General features: G+C 38.6%; 1 protein-coding gene across 1 annotated transcript; it reads left to right on the top strand.

Moving 5' to 3' along the window:
• Window positions 1-143: 143 nt before the first annotated feature.
• On the top strand, window positions 144-19,208 carry psmb2 (proteasome 20S subunit beta 2). Its single transcript, XM_085346198.1, has 6 exons — window positions 144-351; window positions 1,808-1,930; window positions 2,067-2,137; window positions 14,895-15,057; window positions 15,357-15,406; window positions 18,992-19,208. Exons 1-6 carry the CDS (start codon window positions 261-263, stop codon window positions 19,091-19,093), a joined length of 600 nt encoding a protein of 199 aa, XP_085202324.1. The 5' UTR covers window positions 144-260; the 3' UTR covers window positions 19,094-19,208.
• The last annotated feature ends 1,269 nt before the right edge of the window (window positions 19,209-20,477 follow it).

Here is a 20,477-nt window from a genome sequence, read left to right as displayed (position 1 = left end):
TTGAAGAAACTCCAGATACTTTCCCCTTCTTACAGCAGATCAGACTGTAACTCAACCAACACAGGGCACACAACAACAGCGAACGTTCAAATTGCCCGCCCGCGTCGCGTGAAAAATATGAGCTTCCTTTGCTGTGACGTAAACACTGTGCGCCGGCTATCACAAACTTTTGCTGTGTAATCCATACAGGCGAGGCTAAGAGACTGCTCATAATTTAATCTGTTTTATATAAATACTCCAACTTGTATCAGGTCAACAGAATGGAATATTTAATCGGGATACAGGGACCGGATTTTGTCCTCGTCGCCGCTGATAATGTTGCAGCAAGCAGCATCATTCAGATGAAACACGGTATGACAACGCGTTAGCGTATAGCGTTAGCCGCATAGCCGGTTATTTTAGACAGATTTGCTAACATAGCTACATTTTAGAGTCTCTAAATGCATTAAATCGGCTTTCTGCTTCTAATAAGTACTACTTGAACCAATTTTTTATTCATTTTGCTAAATATTTACATGTAACTACACACTGAATGTGACTAAAGCTAGCCAAGCTAACAGTAAGGTAGCAAATAATATCTTCTATCGCAGTTTGATGTTTTTTCTCAGCATTATCATAACCTTTTCCTAGCTAATAGATCAACTCTACATTTCATTCGTAACTAAAGTTGGCAACCTTAGCATGAGTTGCCATAAGAAGGTTACTGACAACGAAAGTGAAAGTCACTGTATCACTGTGGAAATGGAAGTTTACTTACACTCACCATGGATAATTTTAGCCTATTAATGATTTGTTTGATCTGTTCTTTTTGCAGAGTGAAATGATTGTACAGCATGTGTCTTTAATGAATATAAAAATGAGAGTTGGGAGAACAAGTTTGAATTTACTTCGTATTTGGTTCACTTAGCAAGTTGTACCTTGATCTTATATTTTTGGAAGGCATCAACAGACTTCTGGCATAATTCTGACTGAGTTTTGACCACAATTCTTGATGCTTCAACCTGCAAGCTGTTAAATTGGGTTGAGGTTGAAGAATTTGGAGGTAGTCCTTCATTATTATTCTGTGCACTTTGTTTAAAGTACCAGCACCACTGCCAGAAAACTGCCCCAGAGCATGATGCTACCACCAGGCTTAACAGGTCATGCAGTGTTTTTACATCTGAAAGCCTCACCTTTACTCCTCCAAACAACATCTTGTCATTGTGGCCATATACTTAAATTATTGTCTTGTCTGGCCGTAATACTTTGATCGTTGAGTGATCCATGTGGTCAGCAATTTTGGAGCACGGGCTTCTTTTCTGGTGGGCACCCTCTCAGTCCATGGTGATGCAAACACCCTTCGCTGTGCATTGTGCCACCAGCAGTTTTAATTTCAAGGTTGGCTTGAGCCTTGGTGGTTCCTGAACAGCCTAATTAGTTTCCTCTCATCTGAAAGTGACTATTTGGGTCTTTCCCCAGGTGTTTGCAAAGTGGTGACACATCCATACAACTTGTACTTGCATTCATTTGTTTCAACTGATGATCTTGGAATCTGTAGTTGTTCTGAGATGGCTCCAAGAGATCTTCCTAACTTGTGTAAATCTATAGTTTCTTGGGCTTTTTCATTGTTCTGAGTATTTGCCAATCCAAATAGTGGTGTCAGTCAAATCCTTTTTATGCTGGAAAAAGAACAGTTCAAAGAAATCATCAATAGCCCAAAGTTACCATGGTCATGATTAGTGTGTGTGTGTATAAAGGTTTGACTACAAACTATAAGACAATTTAGGAACAGACTAATGAATTTGTGTTCTTCCTTATATTTTTTCAGACTATGACAAGATGTTCAAGCTCAGTGAGAAGATTTTGCTGCTGTGTGTGGGAGAAGCTGGAGACACAGTGCAGTTTGCAGAGTACATCCAGAAGAATGTGCAGCTCTACAAAATGAGGAACGGTAAGAACCTCAGACATGATTGTTGTGATGCTGCTGGTGCTTATAGGTTTTAAGTTTAACTCTAAAATGTTTTTGGGAAACCAGTTTGCTTGCTAAAAACATTTATATTCAAAGCTTTGTGCCTTCTTTTTCTTAGGTTATGAGCTCAGTCCATCAGCAGCAGCAAACTTCACGCGAAAGAACCTGGCAGACTATCTTCGGAGCAGGGTAAATGTCCTGATATATTTATTTAAAAAAAAGAATAATATAGTAAGGCTACACAGATATAAAGTCAAAGTGATCAATTTTATTTTAATCTTTGTGTCTCATTAATTTTTGCACCGGCTAATCGAAGACGGTGTGGTAAAGAGTTGGAAAACTGTAAAGTATTTAAGTTATTATTTATTTATTTTTTGTTATAATGAAGTTTTCTTTATTTCTTTCGCACTGAAGAAGTTTGGAGGTAGCACATAACAGAAACCAGATAAGTAAGAACAAACTTTTGACAGATTTTACACATCAACATTGACCTTGAGTGGAATGGAGATGATCTGTACATCCCCAGATACTACAGTCCATTTTACTGTGTGCTTTTTTTCTTTTTTTTAATTGAAGAAGAATGGCTTCAAGCATTGTCTTTTAATATAAGAATTAGCTTGAAATTATAGGTGTATTCGTTATTTCGCCAAGTAAAAAACTTTGTCTGAGTTGTTAATTTGTTGGCACAGTGAAGATTACCTGATATATATATAGTCATTCAATGCTGAAAACAATAGGGTTGCGCTTGAATCCAAGTTATATCAGTAGAATCAGATTTGATCATAATATTCTCGCGTCTTTTTTTGTTTTTGTTTAGTCGGTTTTAGTTAATTGTATTTCTTTTGCAGTGACCAGTCATTCTTCTTTAGTTTGTGGTTCCTTGTCCATCCACTTATTAGTTGTTTGTTATAAGTAATACTTTAGGAAGATATTTTTTCTTAAATGTACAAATCAGTTAATATATTACCTAAATGTCAAAGGAAGCTAAACATTTTTAAGCACTGACTTGACTAAGTCAACACCTTTATGTTTATCTGTGGAGGAAAGTGTTGAGTTTCCAGCAGTATATGCCACACCATCAGGACCCCACTCTCTATTTTGGGTCCATTAATGTGCCAATTTAGACTTGTGAAAAAAGAGATCCTTAGAAAAGTGAAATTCACAAACAAGTTCATAAGTTTGGATAGAAAAAAGATTTTAAAAAAACAATTAAAGTAGTGGAAAAACATTTTTTTACTTTACCTTGTGTATCAGAAATCCACACGTTTTTTATTATTATTATTATTATTATTATTATTATTATTATTATTATATGTTTGATATTGTAAAAAATTATTTGTCCCTGTTGAATGCGGCCTCACCTAAGTGCTTTTTTTTTTTTTAACTGTCACAGCCACGAGCTTGATGTAAAGCAGTGGTCGTAACCTGTGTTTTGTGAGAGCTGCTTTCTCTTGCCCCGGGGAAAATGTGGTCTGTTGAGACTAGAGAGCAGAGACTACAATCATAACCAGCATAATTGTTTGACTTCAGGTGCCTCATACACACTATGCAGACATAAAGAAGTGATATCTTTTGTAGATGAAAAAATTTCTCCACTCTGCTTATTCAGAGTTTGATCATTGTAACTGATCCTTCGCAGGTGAGTCTCCACAAGTCCGTTAAGTTTTGTCTTAATGAGTGAAATCATAATTGGTGTAAGGGTTTAACGTTTCAAAAATGAGTGCAGATAAAACAAAATAAAGAAATCAGCAAAATAATGCAACATATATCATATTTGGTCTTTTGCTAAACATTTTTTCGTCACTAGTTTCAGATGTGATTGAGCCCAAATGACTATCATGTCTAACAGAAAACAACCTGCGCTCGCTTAGTTTCCCCACACATATGTCATCTTGCAAAGATGCATTTGTTCTGCCTTGGACTCTCTGTCTTCCTCCATATTTTACTTTTTGCTTCAAGTATACTTCTACCCTTTTGCCCATTTTCAAATCATCTCAACACTAGTATCCTTGTATATTTTCTCTGTTAACAAAACAGTTGCTAATTAATCCCAAGTTCTAGTGGTCACCGTCTGAATTAAGCATATTCATCCTGGAGTAATGAATGAACATACCTATAAATATTTTAATTTCTATTTTAAATTAATTACACTCTTCTGCCAGTATTTGCAATCTCATTTGGCTTAAGGGAACAAATGATAAAATCACCAACTAATTCAAGTAAGACTAACCATATAAGGTAGGTTTACTCATCCAATTTAAAAATGTATTTTAGTTTCTACTTGAAATTCATTTTCTTTGCTCAAAATGAAAACATAGTAACAGAAGCCCTAAGTGTGTTGATGACACGGCAGTGCTGTGGTGGTGCTGAAGAGGTGGTATTACCAAGGAGCTCAGGTGGGAATGAACTCCCACTTGAGTTGGCACATGTGTTTGTATCATTGTCAGCTTGAGACACTCATGTTAAACCAGCAGATGCATTTTGACAGAGCCAGGTACATTTGTCAGCTTGTTGTGAAAGGTGACTGAGGGTTCTCCCTCTGAGATTTCCTGTAACACCTGAGCCTGCAGGCCTGTCTCTCACCCTCACTACGCAGATCTGCTGAATGTCTTATCAAAAAATTCTGGTTTTGACCTGAGAATGAGAAACACGCAAATTACTGCTACTTTATCTGTGTTACTTCATGCAGATGTTATATTGCAATATATAGAGCTGGGGGGGGGGTCAGTACCTTAACACTTTAATGTTAATTAACCATTTTATTTGTCTTTGTGTTAAAAATGTTCCTGGTGACTAATTTACTAGTAGCTAAAATATTTTTAAAAAGACTAGCCGAGTAGTGACTGTTCATGCACAGTGCAAGCTATTGGAAGAATGAACACTTGAGCTCAGTCAGGGTTAAATGCAGTCTGTAGAAAGGTTGCATGTGTTTTTAAGAGTCCTGAGAAACTATTTATCACTTTCTTCTGTAGTCAGTTTATCTTTTCACATTCTTCAATTATCAAGTTCAATTTTAAATTCCAATGACATATGTGGCACTTCGGGCCATATATAATGAACCAATCCCAAGTTCAGTCTCCTGATAGCCTTATGAGTAAAGCGGGGATTACAGGGCAATACTTAACGCAAGTGCACTAAGGTCCATTTGGGTTCCAGTGACATAAATTTCATCAGTCAGTTTTTGCAAATGTCCCTCCAACATCCATTTGTCTGCTTTTTTTTTTTTTTTTTTTCTTGACTGCACAGACTCATCTGCAGAAAATTTACATTACAGTGCACCAACTATGCGGACTTTAAAGAAATATAAGAGGAATGACCGCTGAGCCATCAGGTCTCCAGCTGACCTAAGCTTAAAGCTGTTCAGCAGTCTAACACCTGGTTTCACTTCTTGTCACTTCACAACTTAAACCAGTTGTGGAACATGGTTGACAACCCCTGAGCCTGATTCTGTTGGAGGTTTCTTCCTGTTAAAAGGGTTTTTTCCTTCTCACTGTCACAAAGTGCTTGATCATAGTGAGGGGGTTTCGTATATCATATCTTCTCTGTGGCTAGGCGATGGACCAACAACAGCACAAGCATGACTAGCCCACAGATTGGTTGTGTTTTGGCATGGCCCCCCATCTTGACAACAGACACTCTAAAGGTAGACGAACGGTCTACACGTTACCACACCCGAATCATCATTTCCCCATATGCACCAGATCTTCCTCATGCAGGTTGTAATACCAAATTGACTAAAACAAAATACCTTTACTACCCTTTTTTTTTTTTTTTTTTTTTTTTTTTTTAAATTACAGTTTTGTATTTTTATGTATTTTCTTGCATATACAATATGATGTCAGTTAGTTCTGGTTTTCTAGTTTTTATTTTTAGTTCTGTTACCTGAAATTTTATTCCGCACATAGCCAAAACTAAATATTAACACTAACCATAATAATCCTGCTTGTTCATTATTAAGTCAAGAATGATTAGTTTAACTAACTGTGAGGGCAGCATCCCACACTCTTACTTTTGTGTTGGGGGGGCGTTTATTTCTCATTTTAAGAAGTTGACAAACATCTCTCTGATTGGCCTTAAGAGCTTTACAGTTTATCGTGCACACAGCCTTCCCTGTCCTTAAAGCCTTAATACTGATGTAGGAAAACTTTTTGACAAGAACAAAATATGCCAAAGGGTTTAACTCATCAATGTTACAGACTTTGGCCTAAAGTTAAAATAGTGTCCTGATCGGGAAATCGTGAAATCAAAATATGTCTGTTTCGATACTTGATGCGTGGAAACCTCTCTAACTCTTCACAGAAATGTTTGGATTTATAAAACCTGATATTTTTTTTTCCCCTGTCTCTCCAAAGGGGAATTTCTGACATCCCCCTAAAGAAGTTTTAGTCAGAGCTAAAAAGTTTTATAAATAAAGTAACATATTCTTGAGCATACTTTACATTTTTGTTCTCAGAAAGTCAGAAATGACAGGCAAATTAATAGGTGCTCATCAGATAAGGTCACACGTTGCTCTCATGAGTTACTGCGACTTTTTTGATTTTACAAAAACAAAATCATTTTTCTTTATCGAGTTTTGATTGTTTTTCTAAAAACATGCTATTATCTCATAGCATTTAATAGATTGAGATTTCATTCATGGTTGTTCGTTTGTAGCCCATTCAACCAAAGTACAGTTGAGCTCATGCCATTCGCCTGTCCTTCCATAGTTCACAAGAATCACTCCTACAGTACTGGTCAGAACTTAATCGAACTATAGCCTGCTGTAGGTAGGAGGAGGTAGAGAAGGTCATGTATAAGGTTGGTGGTTCGATACCTGGAGTCTTTAATCTGCATGTTGGACAAGAAACTGAACTGAGTTTTCCCATCCATTGATCTGTGAATGTTATAAAAGTGCTTAGGCAGAGAAAGTGTGGGTACGAATGGCTGAATGAGGTGTTTTGAGTGCTCATATGGAGTAGAAAAGCGCTATACAAGTACCGCTCCATTTACAGTTGGGTCTTCAGCCAAACTGCTCATATTTATTTTCAGTGTTGCCAGATTTTATTTGTCCTAGAGATGACTGTCTGTGATGTGATGAGAGTCGTGGACTACTCATTGGAGTTTAATTCTCCTTTGTTTTTGCAATACAGCCAAATGATAACAGCAAAACTTTTCACTTTCTTTCTGTACTTCACATATTACAATAACATGTGAATTGCAATATCTTTCCTGAGAATGTTTTAATCTATGTGTCAAGTTCTTTTAGCACAGTAAGAGGAGATGCTGAAGGTTTCTTCCTGTTAAAATTGAGTTTTTCCTCCCACTGTTGCCAAAATGTGTTTTGTAGGCTCCCGACCTTGTAATATAAAGCACTTTGGGGCAACAGTTTTTGTGATTTGGCGCTATATAAATAAAATTGAATTGAGTCAAATTACAGTTTATTTTTCTGCAGAGATTGCAATGTCTGAATCTTTGTTTTATGCATTTAGCTTATAATGTGAATTTTCCTATGAAACCAAAGCATTATACTTGAGTAGCTGGAACTAGAACTGCATAACATTTGGATCTTTGGTTTGAACAGTTGCTTTGAAGTTCAAACTAGTCTAAAAACTAATGATTTAATTTGTTTTAACCTGCAGTACACATGCACAGCTTCGTTCTTTTTCTTTTTTCTTTTTTTTAAACTCTCTACTGAAGACATCTGTATGGTCCTCGATGCATCTCATGCAGTAATTTGTTAAGAGTAGTGTAGCTGCTGCCTGTCACAATAGCAGGAGGGTGAAAATAATTACAAAAAACAATTAGTGTGGCAGAGAAGGGAATGTGGGACACATCGAACGGGGGATAGGGGCAGAGGAGCAGCAGCAGGAGGAGTAGAAGAAGTGGAGGTCTCGAGGGAAACGGCTAAACCCAGTAGACAACAGCACACTGACTGGAGTGCGAGGAGGAGTAGGAGTCAACATACTCACAAAATACAATATACATGCACACAGAGGGACCTATAGGATCGAGATGGTTTTATTCAGTCAAGGTTGTGCATGTTGTGGGATAACATTTATATTCATGTCTTGCCATAAGCTGCAAGTGTATCGTTATTTTTGTGCCTCACGGATATGAATTTGGCTTTATGAGTGCAGGATTTAGTAATGCTGCGTTCTCAGGAGTGCTCAGAAACTGAAGCAATAGCACTTTCTCTTCTGCATCCCACACCTTCCTCCAGCTATGCTCTCCTCACATTCATCAACCTCCAGAGTACACGGACATTTGCAAATTATGTTGTATAAACAAGTTTTTTTTCATGCCGCTACCCACCCCCCGCAGAACATCTTGTATATGTAGAATAACTAATGTGTCTTGTCTTTTTGAGAGTGAAACCGAGAAAGAGATCCTTGGCTGAAGTCTTGAACAGTCTACTGGGTGGATGTTATGATACATATTGCCATTCTGTGTTGGCCCTGAAGTTTATTTTTGGGTCAGTAATCGCTACCTAAAATAAATCTGAGCAATGCAATTAATGCAGCGTTTATGTCAAGACTTTAGGACTTCAGGTCATTGATTATTTGTAAACAATTTTTCTGTTTAATCTGCCTTTTTTATTTATTTTTTTTATTTTTTAAGATGAACAAAAAATCAACAGTGATATACAGAGGAAAGGTCAAGTTTCACAGAGGTATAGGTATAAACAAATGATTCGGGTTATTAAGAAAGAAAAGGAAATTTGAATATCATTTGACTATATGAAATCAGGGAATTTGGGATCATTTACCTGAAAAAATAAAACAAAATAAACAGATTTTTTCCTTCAGTAAATTTGGCTGATATTTCTGCCCACTATAATTATTAGTCAGGATTGTTAATCTGGTATTTTTGCTTTGATTTGATTTGACTAATGTGTTAACTCAGTGCCGACAGATGACCAGTTGTGTGTCTCTGTTTGGTCATTAACGTCCACAAAACCATATGAAGATAGACATTATTTTGATCCTACAGGCCAATTTCTCATATGTGGTTTGAGAACCCATTTGTTGACTAAATCTAAATTAGATGTAGATTAAGGTGAAAAATGCCAGGAGTCCAAGGGAATATGCTGCATATGTTGAAATATATTTTAATTAATATGATTAAATCATGTATAGCTATTTTTTTTCTCGTTATGCCATCTTTAAATTATCTTTTTACCCTCCTAAAAAATTTGTGATCCCACTTCCATGTCCAGAGCCCTAGGTTAAAAACCAGTGGCTGATAAATTAATCAGTGGTATATTGTTAATTCACATGGCTTTATTCCTGCAGGATAAATTAGAGATGAGTCCTTGAGTCTGAAAGATGTCATTCCCCAGTGGCCGCAGACCTCCGGGAGGTATAGTTAGCTAAAGTCAGCAGAGCATGTCGGCGCAGAGACATTGAAACCCTGCTCATATACGACTATGTGCTTACCAACCCGTTGCATAGAAAAAAAACAACCCTGGTAACCTCTAGAGTACTGCGTTCACTCAAGCTATAGAGAGGAGACAAAGGAGGGGGGGAAAGCAGCATAATCACCTGAGGCCTCGGTCTGCTGCATGCATATTAGCAATGATATGTGTGAAACTCACCGTAGAGCAAAGATCCAGGGCTGAATGCTTTGCCTCTGTTTGTTTTGCTGTTCCTCTTCATGTGCTGTGATGCACAGACAGGTCTCAAATTAAAGGAAAAAACCTGACCCTCTGACACAGTGAGAGGATCCAATGGCTCTGCCTTGATATGAGGAGTGGTTTACAGTCCACTTGTGCCTTTTATCAGCAGTTTATACTCACTTTTGTCATCCTGTTTTGATGTTGTGTATCAATCACAAATTAATCACCAGGATTGTTCTGGATGGACATGGACACTGTGATGTCACTCACTGATTTCGGTTTCTGTGTTTTGGCACATCACAATTAATGAATGTAAAGGAGAGTCAGGCTTGGTGAGATTTAGCTTAAATAGTTTCTAGATTGCTTTTAATATTTACAGCTATGTGTGATCCCGGCTGTTCAGATCTTTTGTAAATAAGAATTTTCCCATTTTTGTTTGCAGTAAAAGTGACTAAAAATGATAAAGTTAGAAGGAAATATGGTTGATCTATTGCTTTATAGAAACAAAAGGCAGGCTTATTTGACAAAAGCAAACTAAGTTAAGGAGGAACATGCTTTTAGTCCCAGGACAAAATAGAAGGAAATTCCTCAATCATGGATAAAGACACTGCAGATTGGGATTTTTGATACTGGTAGCTACAACAGGCCAAGACATGATGTTAATTTAATGGAGGGAACATCAAAAGGTTTGTAAATACAGCATTAAGCTGTTTTGAGGCTGATGAGGAACCTTAAATGTCCCATTTGAACAAGTAGGTGACATTCAGTCTGTTAATTTTTTTTACCATTTTCTATAAGACTGCTGCAACAGTTAGATCGCTGCAGTGCAGTGGTGATCTACAGCTCACCCCGTATGGGTTTGTAAAATATTTTTAAGCATGGGCACACAGTGGGTACAAATAATTACTGGCACCATATTGCACGCGGCTCCCCTGCTCCTGCACAGATGAACAATTAATACAGCAGATTGAGGAGAAATGCCAATAAAGAGAACATGCCCCGGGGCAGGGTGCAAAAATAAGGGGAAGGGAGGGAGGGGGGAGAGATGGCAGGAAGGGAAGTGCTGGAACGTGGCAGAGGAGTGTTTAGGGATGACTTTGTGATGATTTTTTAGAAGCCTGACCTTAATTTGTGTTCACAACTACAGAGAAGTTTCTTCGTGGTTTAGACGAGAAGACGGATGCCTCTCTCCTGCCTACAAAAAATAGTTTGCTACGTTTAAATCGCACAAAGACTGGAAATTGGTAGGAAGAGCCAGATTAGGGCTTTGGAGTATTTATAAAAATGCAGATATCTGTAGGCAAGCTACCAGAAGTTTCCTGGTTTGTGTGTCTAGAGCAATATCAACCAGTCAAAAAAAGTTAAGTGTTTCTACATTTGTAAATAACCACTGCCACAGGATTAGGAAGTTTAGGGTCAGATATATGATGCCTAACCCTGGGAACTCACAAAGGGTGTTTCTATTAGGCCGTGTGACCAACAAAAATTTGGTCGATCATCTTCTAATCACACCAGGAGTGTTTCAGAAGTTATTTTACTACAGGTGAGCAGATCTACCCAATATTCATAGTATCAAAACGAAACATGCACTATGAAAGATGTCTGAACCTTTTTGTGCTGACTGTCACGTCTATTTTATTTATAGGCTAAAGAACATTTACATGAAAGGTGTGCTTTGTTGGTTAATAAGTTGTGGAAAGTAAAAATCACATTGGTTTAGTGGTGATTGAAGTGTCCAGAATTTCAAAATTGACGATGATTCATCTCATAAATCGTGACACACTGTTCTCTCCTCACTATCGGTAATACTAGCCCTCTATGTACTTGGTATCAAATTGATACTGGTCGTGTTCGTGTGGTTGTTGCGGGCTGATTATTAGACCTTGCGTTGTTTAGAGTGAAGTACACCTTCTGAAGTGCTCTGCAGCACTTTTGGTAGAAATGCAAACATTGTCTTGAGTGGTGACTGATTGGTTGGAGAAACGTAACACTGCCCAGGCTGTTCTCCGGATTTGTCTTCAGGTTATAGCCAGCTGGTACCCACTTGGTTCTATGTGAGCAAAAACCATTTTAAAGCTCACTGAGAAACACTAGAGCTGTTGATTATTTTATTTTTTTTAGTAAGGTGGTGGACACATTGGGGAACATGCTGTCGAGTCTGCTGACTTGGCCTGACTTGGGGAAAACACCCAATATTTTACGACTTCCTGAACAGCCGCCTTTAAATAGCAGATAAGAGATATAAGCACTTTGTTTTAATGGTTTGTTTGCCGTTGTTGTTAAGGAACACACATAAATTCTTAAAACCAAAAACACTGAGCGAGAGACTAAAAATTATAATTAGCAGATAGCCTGTGGCATTTCCAGATATGGATTAAGCCCATTTGTTGACTAAGGCTGAATTAGAAGTAGAAAAGGTGAAAAATGACAGTCGTTTGAGGGAACTACCTCCATATGTTAAAATTTATTCTAATTAACTAGATTCAATCGTCACAAATTAAAGACCAGTTAATGATCTGCTATGACAAATACTCATGGTTTTGAGACTGAAGTTCAGCAAACACGTGGACTCGTTACCTCAAAGCAGGTAAAGACCGCTCAAACATGATTGGTCAGTAGAACTTGGATTACAAGCAGGAACCCGAAAACGTATCCCTTGACTACAGACCTGAATATTATTACAGTTACAGTAAAATCCACCATAAGTTTGTAAAGTCTGTGTTGAAGCCTCGAGCTGAGTGTGTTCAAAGAGCGAGGGACAGATGTGACCGTTAGATCAACTTCACGTGTTAGTCAGTATGACCTGAAACTATCAACTGAGCCCTTAAACTCTGAGGTCACAGGACAGCCGTTTTACCACAGATTTTTACATAAATAAGTGTTTGCAGTCAGAGGAGTCGCCCCCTACTGGCCAGTAGATAGAACGTAAGTTTAAAGCACATTCACATTTGTTTACTTTTCACTTTCAGAACTAAAAGCTACATGTGTCTTTTATACTCTCTGATGATACTTACAGGGTTTGTTTGTTTGTTTGTTTGTTTTTAATTATTGCCTCTTGAAATTTTTGTGCATGCTTTAGCCTGTAGGTCACACACTTAAATTGGTCCTGCAAATGAAAATGTGCAGTTTCCATGTTACTGTGTCACTCGCAAACCCCAAATTTGTAAAGTTACACATTGGAGCTATGAAAGGAGGGGCAGTGTTGGAGTAATTCTTGGCTAGCTGTTCCTCCATCTAAAGCAGGTTTGTGTCTGCTTAAGGCGATGGCATGGGTTACGGGTGAAGCCTTTTGTCTCATGGCCCAACAGTCGCCTTGCTTGGCTGTGAGCAGGAGTCACGGCAGGGAGGATTAAAACATATGATGTGTATTGTTTGCGTATTAACTGAGGTGTGAGTTCAGGTGGTAGGGTTAACAAGGTGCCTGTTCCCTCCGAGGTGACATGGGAAAGGGAAGGTTATTTTGATGCCAAGACTGTATCATTGTTACATGTAACCAGTGAGACAGCTGTCTGGTGGGCGGGGGTGACGCCACTGGGGCGTTTGCAAGCTCACATAGGAGTTAAAACACACACACATAAACACACACACATTAAGATATTCATCCTGAGATTCACGCTCATTGTGCACTCCTGCAAACACCATTTCTCTGTGTGTGTGTGTGTGTGTGTGCGCATTCGAAACCATCGTTAAAATACACCCACATTAAAGCCTGCTCCCACAGGGAGCGCAGCGATCATCGTTGCCCTCATGGCACACGCAGCGCCAACCCACAAGTCACAGAAACAAGCAGGTTGTCTCAGACATGAATTAAAGCACGAGGGCAGGTGCCTGGCGTAATGCGAGTCTTATTGTCGTTAAGACTCCCCATTTTCCTCCTCGTGCGACACATTACCCTTCTGCTTCTACTTCAGTCAAGAATTTAGGCCACAAGTTGTTTTAACCCCCTCCCAAAAAAATTAGTCCTGGTTTAAAGGGATTTTTTTTTTTCTATTGAAAATGAGAAACAAGAGCTTGCAACAGCGAAGATAGAAAGTTGGTGTTTTGGAGGAAGAGAAGGGAGACGAGGCTGGGAGCGTTAAAGATGTAATTTGAAAAGAGAGAGGGGGTAGGGGCAAGAGAAACGACTTTAGAAGTTTTTAATGAGCCCTGGCGCTACTCCAGGGCACAGGGTGAAGGCAGCAGAGAGAGGAGGAGGAGTGGGGGGGCAAGGGAAAGAAGGGATGAAGACAGAGGGAGGGGGTAGGGATGGGGGGCGCTGGCTCCCAGCAGATGTCACACTGCCGATGACACCCTGATTCCTTTCCCCCCCCCCCTAAACACACAAAACACTCACCTCCTCTGTCCTGTGACCCACTATCACCTTTTCCGCTCCCTCCGTTGCACAGCCGCTCTCTGACTCCTCCGCTAGCGTGTCTCTCTGTCACACTGCTGCTTATGTTTTCTTAATGTTGCCGCTGTGTGCAGCACGCCACGTCTCTGCTAAGTGGAAAAATCAAAGTCGATAATTAGGAGCAATTTATTTGGGATAAGTTGAGAAAGAGAAGTTGCACTTTTCAAGTGCCGTTTTAATCTTGTGAGCTGGCTCCTGGAGTAAAATCATCTATGGAAGTGTTAGCACCTCTAATTGGAGCAGAGAAGTAAACTTTTTAAATGGAGACAGTAAACATAGCACCGTGTTTAAAATCGTACCACATGTGATGCCCGATGAGAGTAGAGGCCTGCAGCTGGTGGATCCAAAATTCACTCTTCAAAAAATATCCGAAAGCTTCTTAAGACACTTGTATCGTGTCTTCAGTGTTTCTGGAGCAGCTTTCCAGTATCTGAATAAATGCATCCAGTTGGCTTGTCAGAGGATTTCGATGGATGAGCAATAAAAGCAAGGATTAAATGCAGTAACCACTCAGTCGCCCTTTTGATGCTTTGGTTTTAAGCACTTTAAGCAATAAAGTTAAAAAAGGAGGAACAAATATGATAGAAATATTAAAACTCATATCATATGATATCATATCTCATATCTGTCTTCCAGACTTACCCATAAATCTTTTAATAATCAGGCAGTCTAAACGAATCATAAAGTGTCCTTGACAGAGGTAACTGAGCTTATAGTCTCTGCATTGGTTTCTGACAACTTTGAGCTGCACGTGGGTGAATGTGAATGTGAAGTCTTCCTACAGGTGTTCATGAGCACTGATTTATGACATTTCTGATCCTGCAGCTCTGAACTAAATCGCACGTAGGAACCTGTTTCTAGAGGTGTTGCGTTTAAAACTGAACACATTTAGTTTGTTTTGTTCACGGTTATAAACTTGAATATTAATCCTCGGCTGCCTCCTCCTCCTCCTGCGTCTCCAGACTCCATACCACGTGAACCTGTTGCTGGCGGGCTATGATGACACAGACGGCCCGGGTCTCTACTACATGGACTACCTGTCTTCCCTGGCCAAGGCCCCCTTCGCTGCCCACGGCTACGGAGCCTACCTCACTCTTTCCATTCTTGACCGATACTACAGACCAGGTCAGTGCATACGGACGCCTCGTATCTTGTTGTTTTCTCTTCTTCTCATTGTTCCTGTGAGACAGAGAAATGGAGAGGATGATGAAATCACCGCGGAGGTTATAGTTTGTTCACACTCGGGTCAGGAGATTGGCTCGAGGCGTGGTGATAAACGACTTTTTCCTGGTGGTGATAAATGACTTTTTTTTTTTCCTCAGTCTTACAGCTCAAACTTTTTATGTTAATTCCAGCGTTTGTTAAAGTAACCTGTGACCCCTGTATAATGCACCACAAACTGTATTTTCTTTTTTTTGTTCTAGATCTGAGTCGGGATGAAGCGGTAGATCTGCTGAAGAAGTGTGTTGAAGAAGTGAGTTGAAGCAGTTTCTTTTTTTCATTCGCATAAATGAAAGCCGATATTTATTCAAATATTTATTATGTCAAGACTAACGTCTGACAGTTCCACACATACTCTTGGGTATTTAATAGCCATACATGTATCTCCGCAGTATTTACAGCATCCATTTCCTGTCAGAGTTATAATACTTTTGTGAAGTTATTTATTTCTTCTTCTTATTTCTTAGATTTTTCTTGTTTCCAGAGTAGATATACTTGTTAGTTTTTTGTTTCATTTCACATTTTTACTTATTTCACTCTGTTTTTGGTGATTATTTAAGTGATGTGGGAGTACTACAGTACAACCTCTTGACTCACAGTCATGTAGCTGTCTCAGCCTCGTACTGATGGTTGTGTTGAAAAAGACTGAATACAAGGACAGATCTTTTTGAGTTGACTGTAATACCTCTGATGTGGATTACACCTGAGAAAGGACAGCTGTGGAAAGTGTCCCGATCTAATTTCTGTGTGAAAAACATTTAAAGTAGCATTAGACAACTTCTACACAGCAAATCCAGCATGTCCAAATTAACACTGTCGGATTTGATTTCAACACTATTAAAGTGTCTATATGGGTCCACACCAGAGAGTGTTAATTTAACTCTTTTTGGAGAGTTGGTACGTTAACTCTGATTTAGTGTTAAACACCAAATCTGTCTGGAGTTGATAATTTAACACTTGGTGTTAAGAGTTTATATATTAACTCTCAAAGAGTATTTTAGTTTAACTACGTAAGAGTTATCTTCTAATTCATTCTAAAAAGCGGGAATTTTACTGTTCTGAACTTCTAGAAATTTCTTTTGGAAATAAACATTTACTAAAAAGATGCAATGGTTTTTGAAAAACATTTATTCTGAACTGTGCACCACAATTTCAAAACATTTTCTGAAAGATGTAACAGTATACATGTTCTCACTTTCATTAGAATTTTGTTTATCAAAAGGTCTGACATGGTAAATGCAAATAACAGCATTCTCATCACTTATTTCTTCAATACAATATGCATGTCCTTCATTCATCCCTTTGTGGAACTTCAACGCACTTCTGCTCTCCCCCATATTCCATCTTCACAAGCATATCCTGTGCGGAGTTTGAATAAAAATTAGTTGACACTAATTAATGGCACAAATAATCCAGTAAACAATTGCAGCACAGTAAAAAAAAAAAAAGGAATCCTTTTTGAGCCATTACTTGTGTAAAGTATTTTCCCAAAAGACAAAGACACAGGCAACAGGTAATACTGAACTAAATGTAAAACCTCAACCTTTTTCATTTTTACTTAAACCGTGTGCACAAAACTCTGGAGGGATCTATGCTAACGTAGAATCCAGTCAGGACGCCTGCTACTGCTGTTTGCTCGTTTTTTGTTTTTGTTTTTATAGGCGATCGTTTTCAGGCTTCAAGTAGCACCATTATACCAACATTTCACATTCTAGACATTGTTTTAGGTGTATTTGACCAAAAGTTTGACTGAAAATTCACATGCAAGCTTTTTTTCAAGGCTGTGGTATTTGCCCGCAAACAATACCCTTCAGCTAGCTAAAACAGATTATTATGCTATCAGCGAGCAACATGGCTAATGCCTTCCACACAGCTTTGTCTCAACTCCAAAGAGCCACAGAAGTAAAAGCTAATAACAATTGAAACAATCTTTGAAAAAATGACTTACCAAGCATGGCAAACAACTCAAATATGTAGAGCAAAATGTTCTGAAACGGCTTCACTTCAGCTTCGATTGGAGCCGTGCTGGGGGCGGAGTCTGTGAATTTACTCTATTGGTGTCATAGCCCCTCTAGGAGTTCAGAGTTAAGAGGTCAAGAGTTAATGTTTCCATTTTAACACCTCCAGATTTGACAGAGAAACACTCATTTTTAACACTCGATTTTAACTACTATCATTTTACACCTCAGAGTTACATTAAAAGAATGTGACTCTACTTAGAGTAAAATTAACTCTACTTTTGCAAGGAGACTATTAACACCAAAAAATTTAACACTTTTGAATTTGCTGTGTACTACCCCCTGTGCTAATGTCCCAAAGCTCACACTGTTGGCCATTTTTAAAACACTTAAAACATTTTTAGTTACTTCGATTGTTCCAGTGTCCACAATTTCAGCGAGCTCGGTAACCTGGAAAGGCCAAAGCTCTGTCCACCTCCTGATTTGATTGGTTGAGATTTCTTACATGATCACAGACTGATTTTTTTTAAGATGTCAGTATTGTTTCACAAAGGTAAATCAGAAACACCTGTCTATTACCTTAAAAAATAATGTATTCTTACTTTTGATCACTCTTATGATCATAATCCAGTTTTTACATGAGAAAGCTGTTTCTGTTCTACTTATTATTGATTATTTTGCCTCTGTGGCCTCTAAGTGTTGCACCTGGAATTAAGATTCCAGGTTATCCGCCCATCCCAATCTTGTGGTGGTGATATCTTAGGATATAAATGGACTGATAGCGCTATTCTACTCTCCTGGAGTACTCAAAGCGCTTAATACAACATGCCACATTCACCCATTTAAACAAGCACTTTGTTGTACAATTTTAAGTTCTCACTAACATTCACACACATTCATATTCTGATGGACGCATCAGAGAGCAACTTAGGGTTAATATCTTGCCCAAGGATATTTGGCCTGCAGACTGGGGGGAGCCAGGGATCGAACCACCAACCTTCCGATCAGTAGATGACCTGCTCTACTGACTTAAGAGAAACTATTCAAATATTCCACAAGCTTACTGTCAGTTTAGCCTGTCATATTTTGGGGATGACTTATGAGTCGCACATTTATGAGTCAAGTCTTTTTCCTTCGGGAAGTCTGTGCATTTACTTATAATTTCTGGACATCTGATCGACGGTTATATTTTATGCATGAATAAATTAAACATAGTAATAAACTGGTTGGGAATCATTTTATTACAATCCTCCTAACTGTCTTATGTGACCGCACTTGTTCTCGTCCATAAATGAAGAAGAGATGAAAATATTGTGTGTTGTATTTACACTATAACTCAACAACAGAAGAGGCTTCTGACCATATTATTACATCTGCGTAGGTTTAGATTAGATCTGGTAACCCATGTTTTGGTGCCCACGCTCGAAGCTGGGACGCAGCGTCCCCATTTTAAAACTCTCTTTGCAGAAACATTCATATTTAAAGCTTTGCATATTTTCGTGGCTACAGATCAGAATAAAAGAGGAAATGCACTTAACACCTTTTACTGAAATCCTTTGAAACGTTCGCGTCACGTGTAATGGCAACTTGGGAGCTTTGATCAGTCTTGACACATTAATAGGTTCACATCATACAAACAGCAGGATATTTGAGTTTTTTGAATAGTGGCATGTATAGATTATTAAATATAACAGAGGTAAAAAAAATAGCTGGAGTGTAAATTATGTCACTTTTCACCTCTTTTCTTACCCTGCTTCTCTGCATCTATTTTTTTTTTTTTTTTTTAATAAAGTTTGATTTTCTGTAACTTCACCCCAAATCCTTTCATCTTATTTTGTTGTTAAATTTCCTCCTGTGTCTGCTCTCTCTCCCTCTCACAGCTCAACAAACGCTTCATCCTGAATCTCCCCTCCTTTACCGTCCGTTTGATTGACAAGGAGGGCATCCATGACCTGGAGAAGCTCACCCTCGGCGCCAAGTGACCGCACTGCAAAACTACCCACCATCACAATCGCTTCTCTCTCGTTCTCTCTCTCTCTTTTTTTTTTTTTTTTTTTTTGTACCAGTGACCTCCCTGCTTTTTCTGTTCCAATAAAAAGTGACACACAGTTGAGATACAAGCTCTTTGTCCCTGTGGTGCTTTCTCGTTCTCTCGTGTGCTCATCTGCACATTGAATGAGAACAGCCTTCTGGCTGTGTACTTTGCACTTGTACTCAGTGAGAGGGCATGTGGGTAATGTACACTTGCTTACGCTCCTCGTACACGTGTATTAAAACACGCGTGCACATGTAAAGAGAAAAGCAGCTTTCTTTTGATTGTGAGATTTATGGTAAAGACAAACACGTGTAGCACAAGCGAGAAGTAGTACGATCACACAAGCTGTGTGCAGGGTGACCACATGTCCTGCTTTATGTGGTGCTACACGGCATTTTTTATTCCTCGTTCGACTTTTTCACATCTCGAGACAATGTCGTACATTTTCACTGATTATGCAAGAGTCTGGCTTTTACCCAGAACATGTGAAGGGAAAGCTTTTTATTATTATCACCTAGCACCCTGCCCTTTAAAGCGCCAAGAAGTCACAAGCTTTGCAGATTTTGTTGGACGTGATGAAAATGAAGCAACAGTATTTTCTGAGAAATAGATGGGTTATCTATTTTGTTGTTAGACATATTATGAACAGAAAAAGTGTAAAATAAATAAATGCATTTGGCAGTCTGGGTGCATCCTCTATTACTGTTGCCAGGCTAGAAAGCAGCTAAGCTTCCTTTTAGTTTTAATGCATTCACTTAGCAAAAGAGTTGCAAAAGTTGCATTTAGATCAAATAGATGTGCCTTCCTCCCACCACTGTTAACGTGTCCCACACAAACACTCGGTTTGTCCCACATGTTTTTCACCCCCCAAAAAGACTTTCAGGGCAGGGGAAAAAGGTCAACAGCAAAAATGGATGGTTACAATTATGTTTTTATTATTATTATTTCCCTAATTGCAAGCTTTTAAGAAGAATTAAACACACACACAGGACATATTCTATTATTATAGGGTTCAGTTGACCACCAATGATCAATTTGACTTCACATGTTTAAGAGAATGAAATGAACAAGAGCCCAGCACAGACATACAAACAACAAACTGCTCCTTCATTTCCACACGTTACAGTCCACATACCAGAAAACAAAAGAAAGAAAGAAACAACAACCTGCAGGGTTACAGCAAACTATTCTGACACTCAATAAAATCCAAAACATTCACTTCTTTAATAAACCTTCACAATCATGCACTGTTTGTCTGTCGCTGTCCTAAATTTCATTGAGTTTTTCTTTTCTTTTTTTAAGTAATGGTATTAACCTTTAAAAAATGCTTA

Source organism: Diplotaxodon limnothrissa, linkage group LG22 (genome assembly GCF_057381915.1).
Source record: "Diplotaxodon limnothrissa isolate DT_005_m linkage group LG22, D_limnothrissa_male_GT1.1, whole genome shotgun sequence".
Taxonomy (NCBI): domain Eukaryota; kingdom Metazoa; phylum Chordata; class Actinopteri; order Cichliformes; family Cichlidae; genus Diplotaxodon; species Diplotaxodon limnothrissa.
This window is presented reverse-complemented; position numbering and strand designations above follow the sequence as displayed.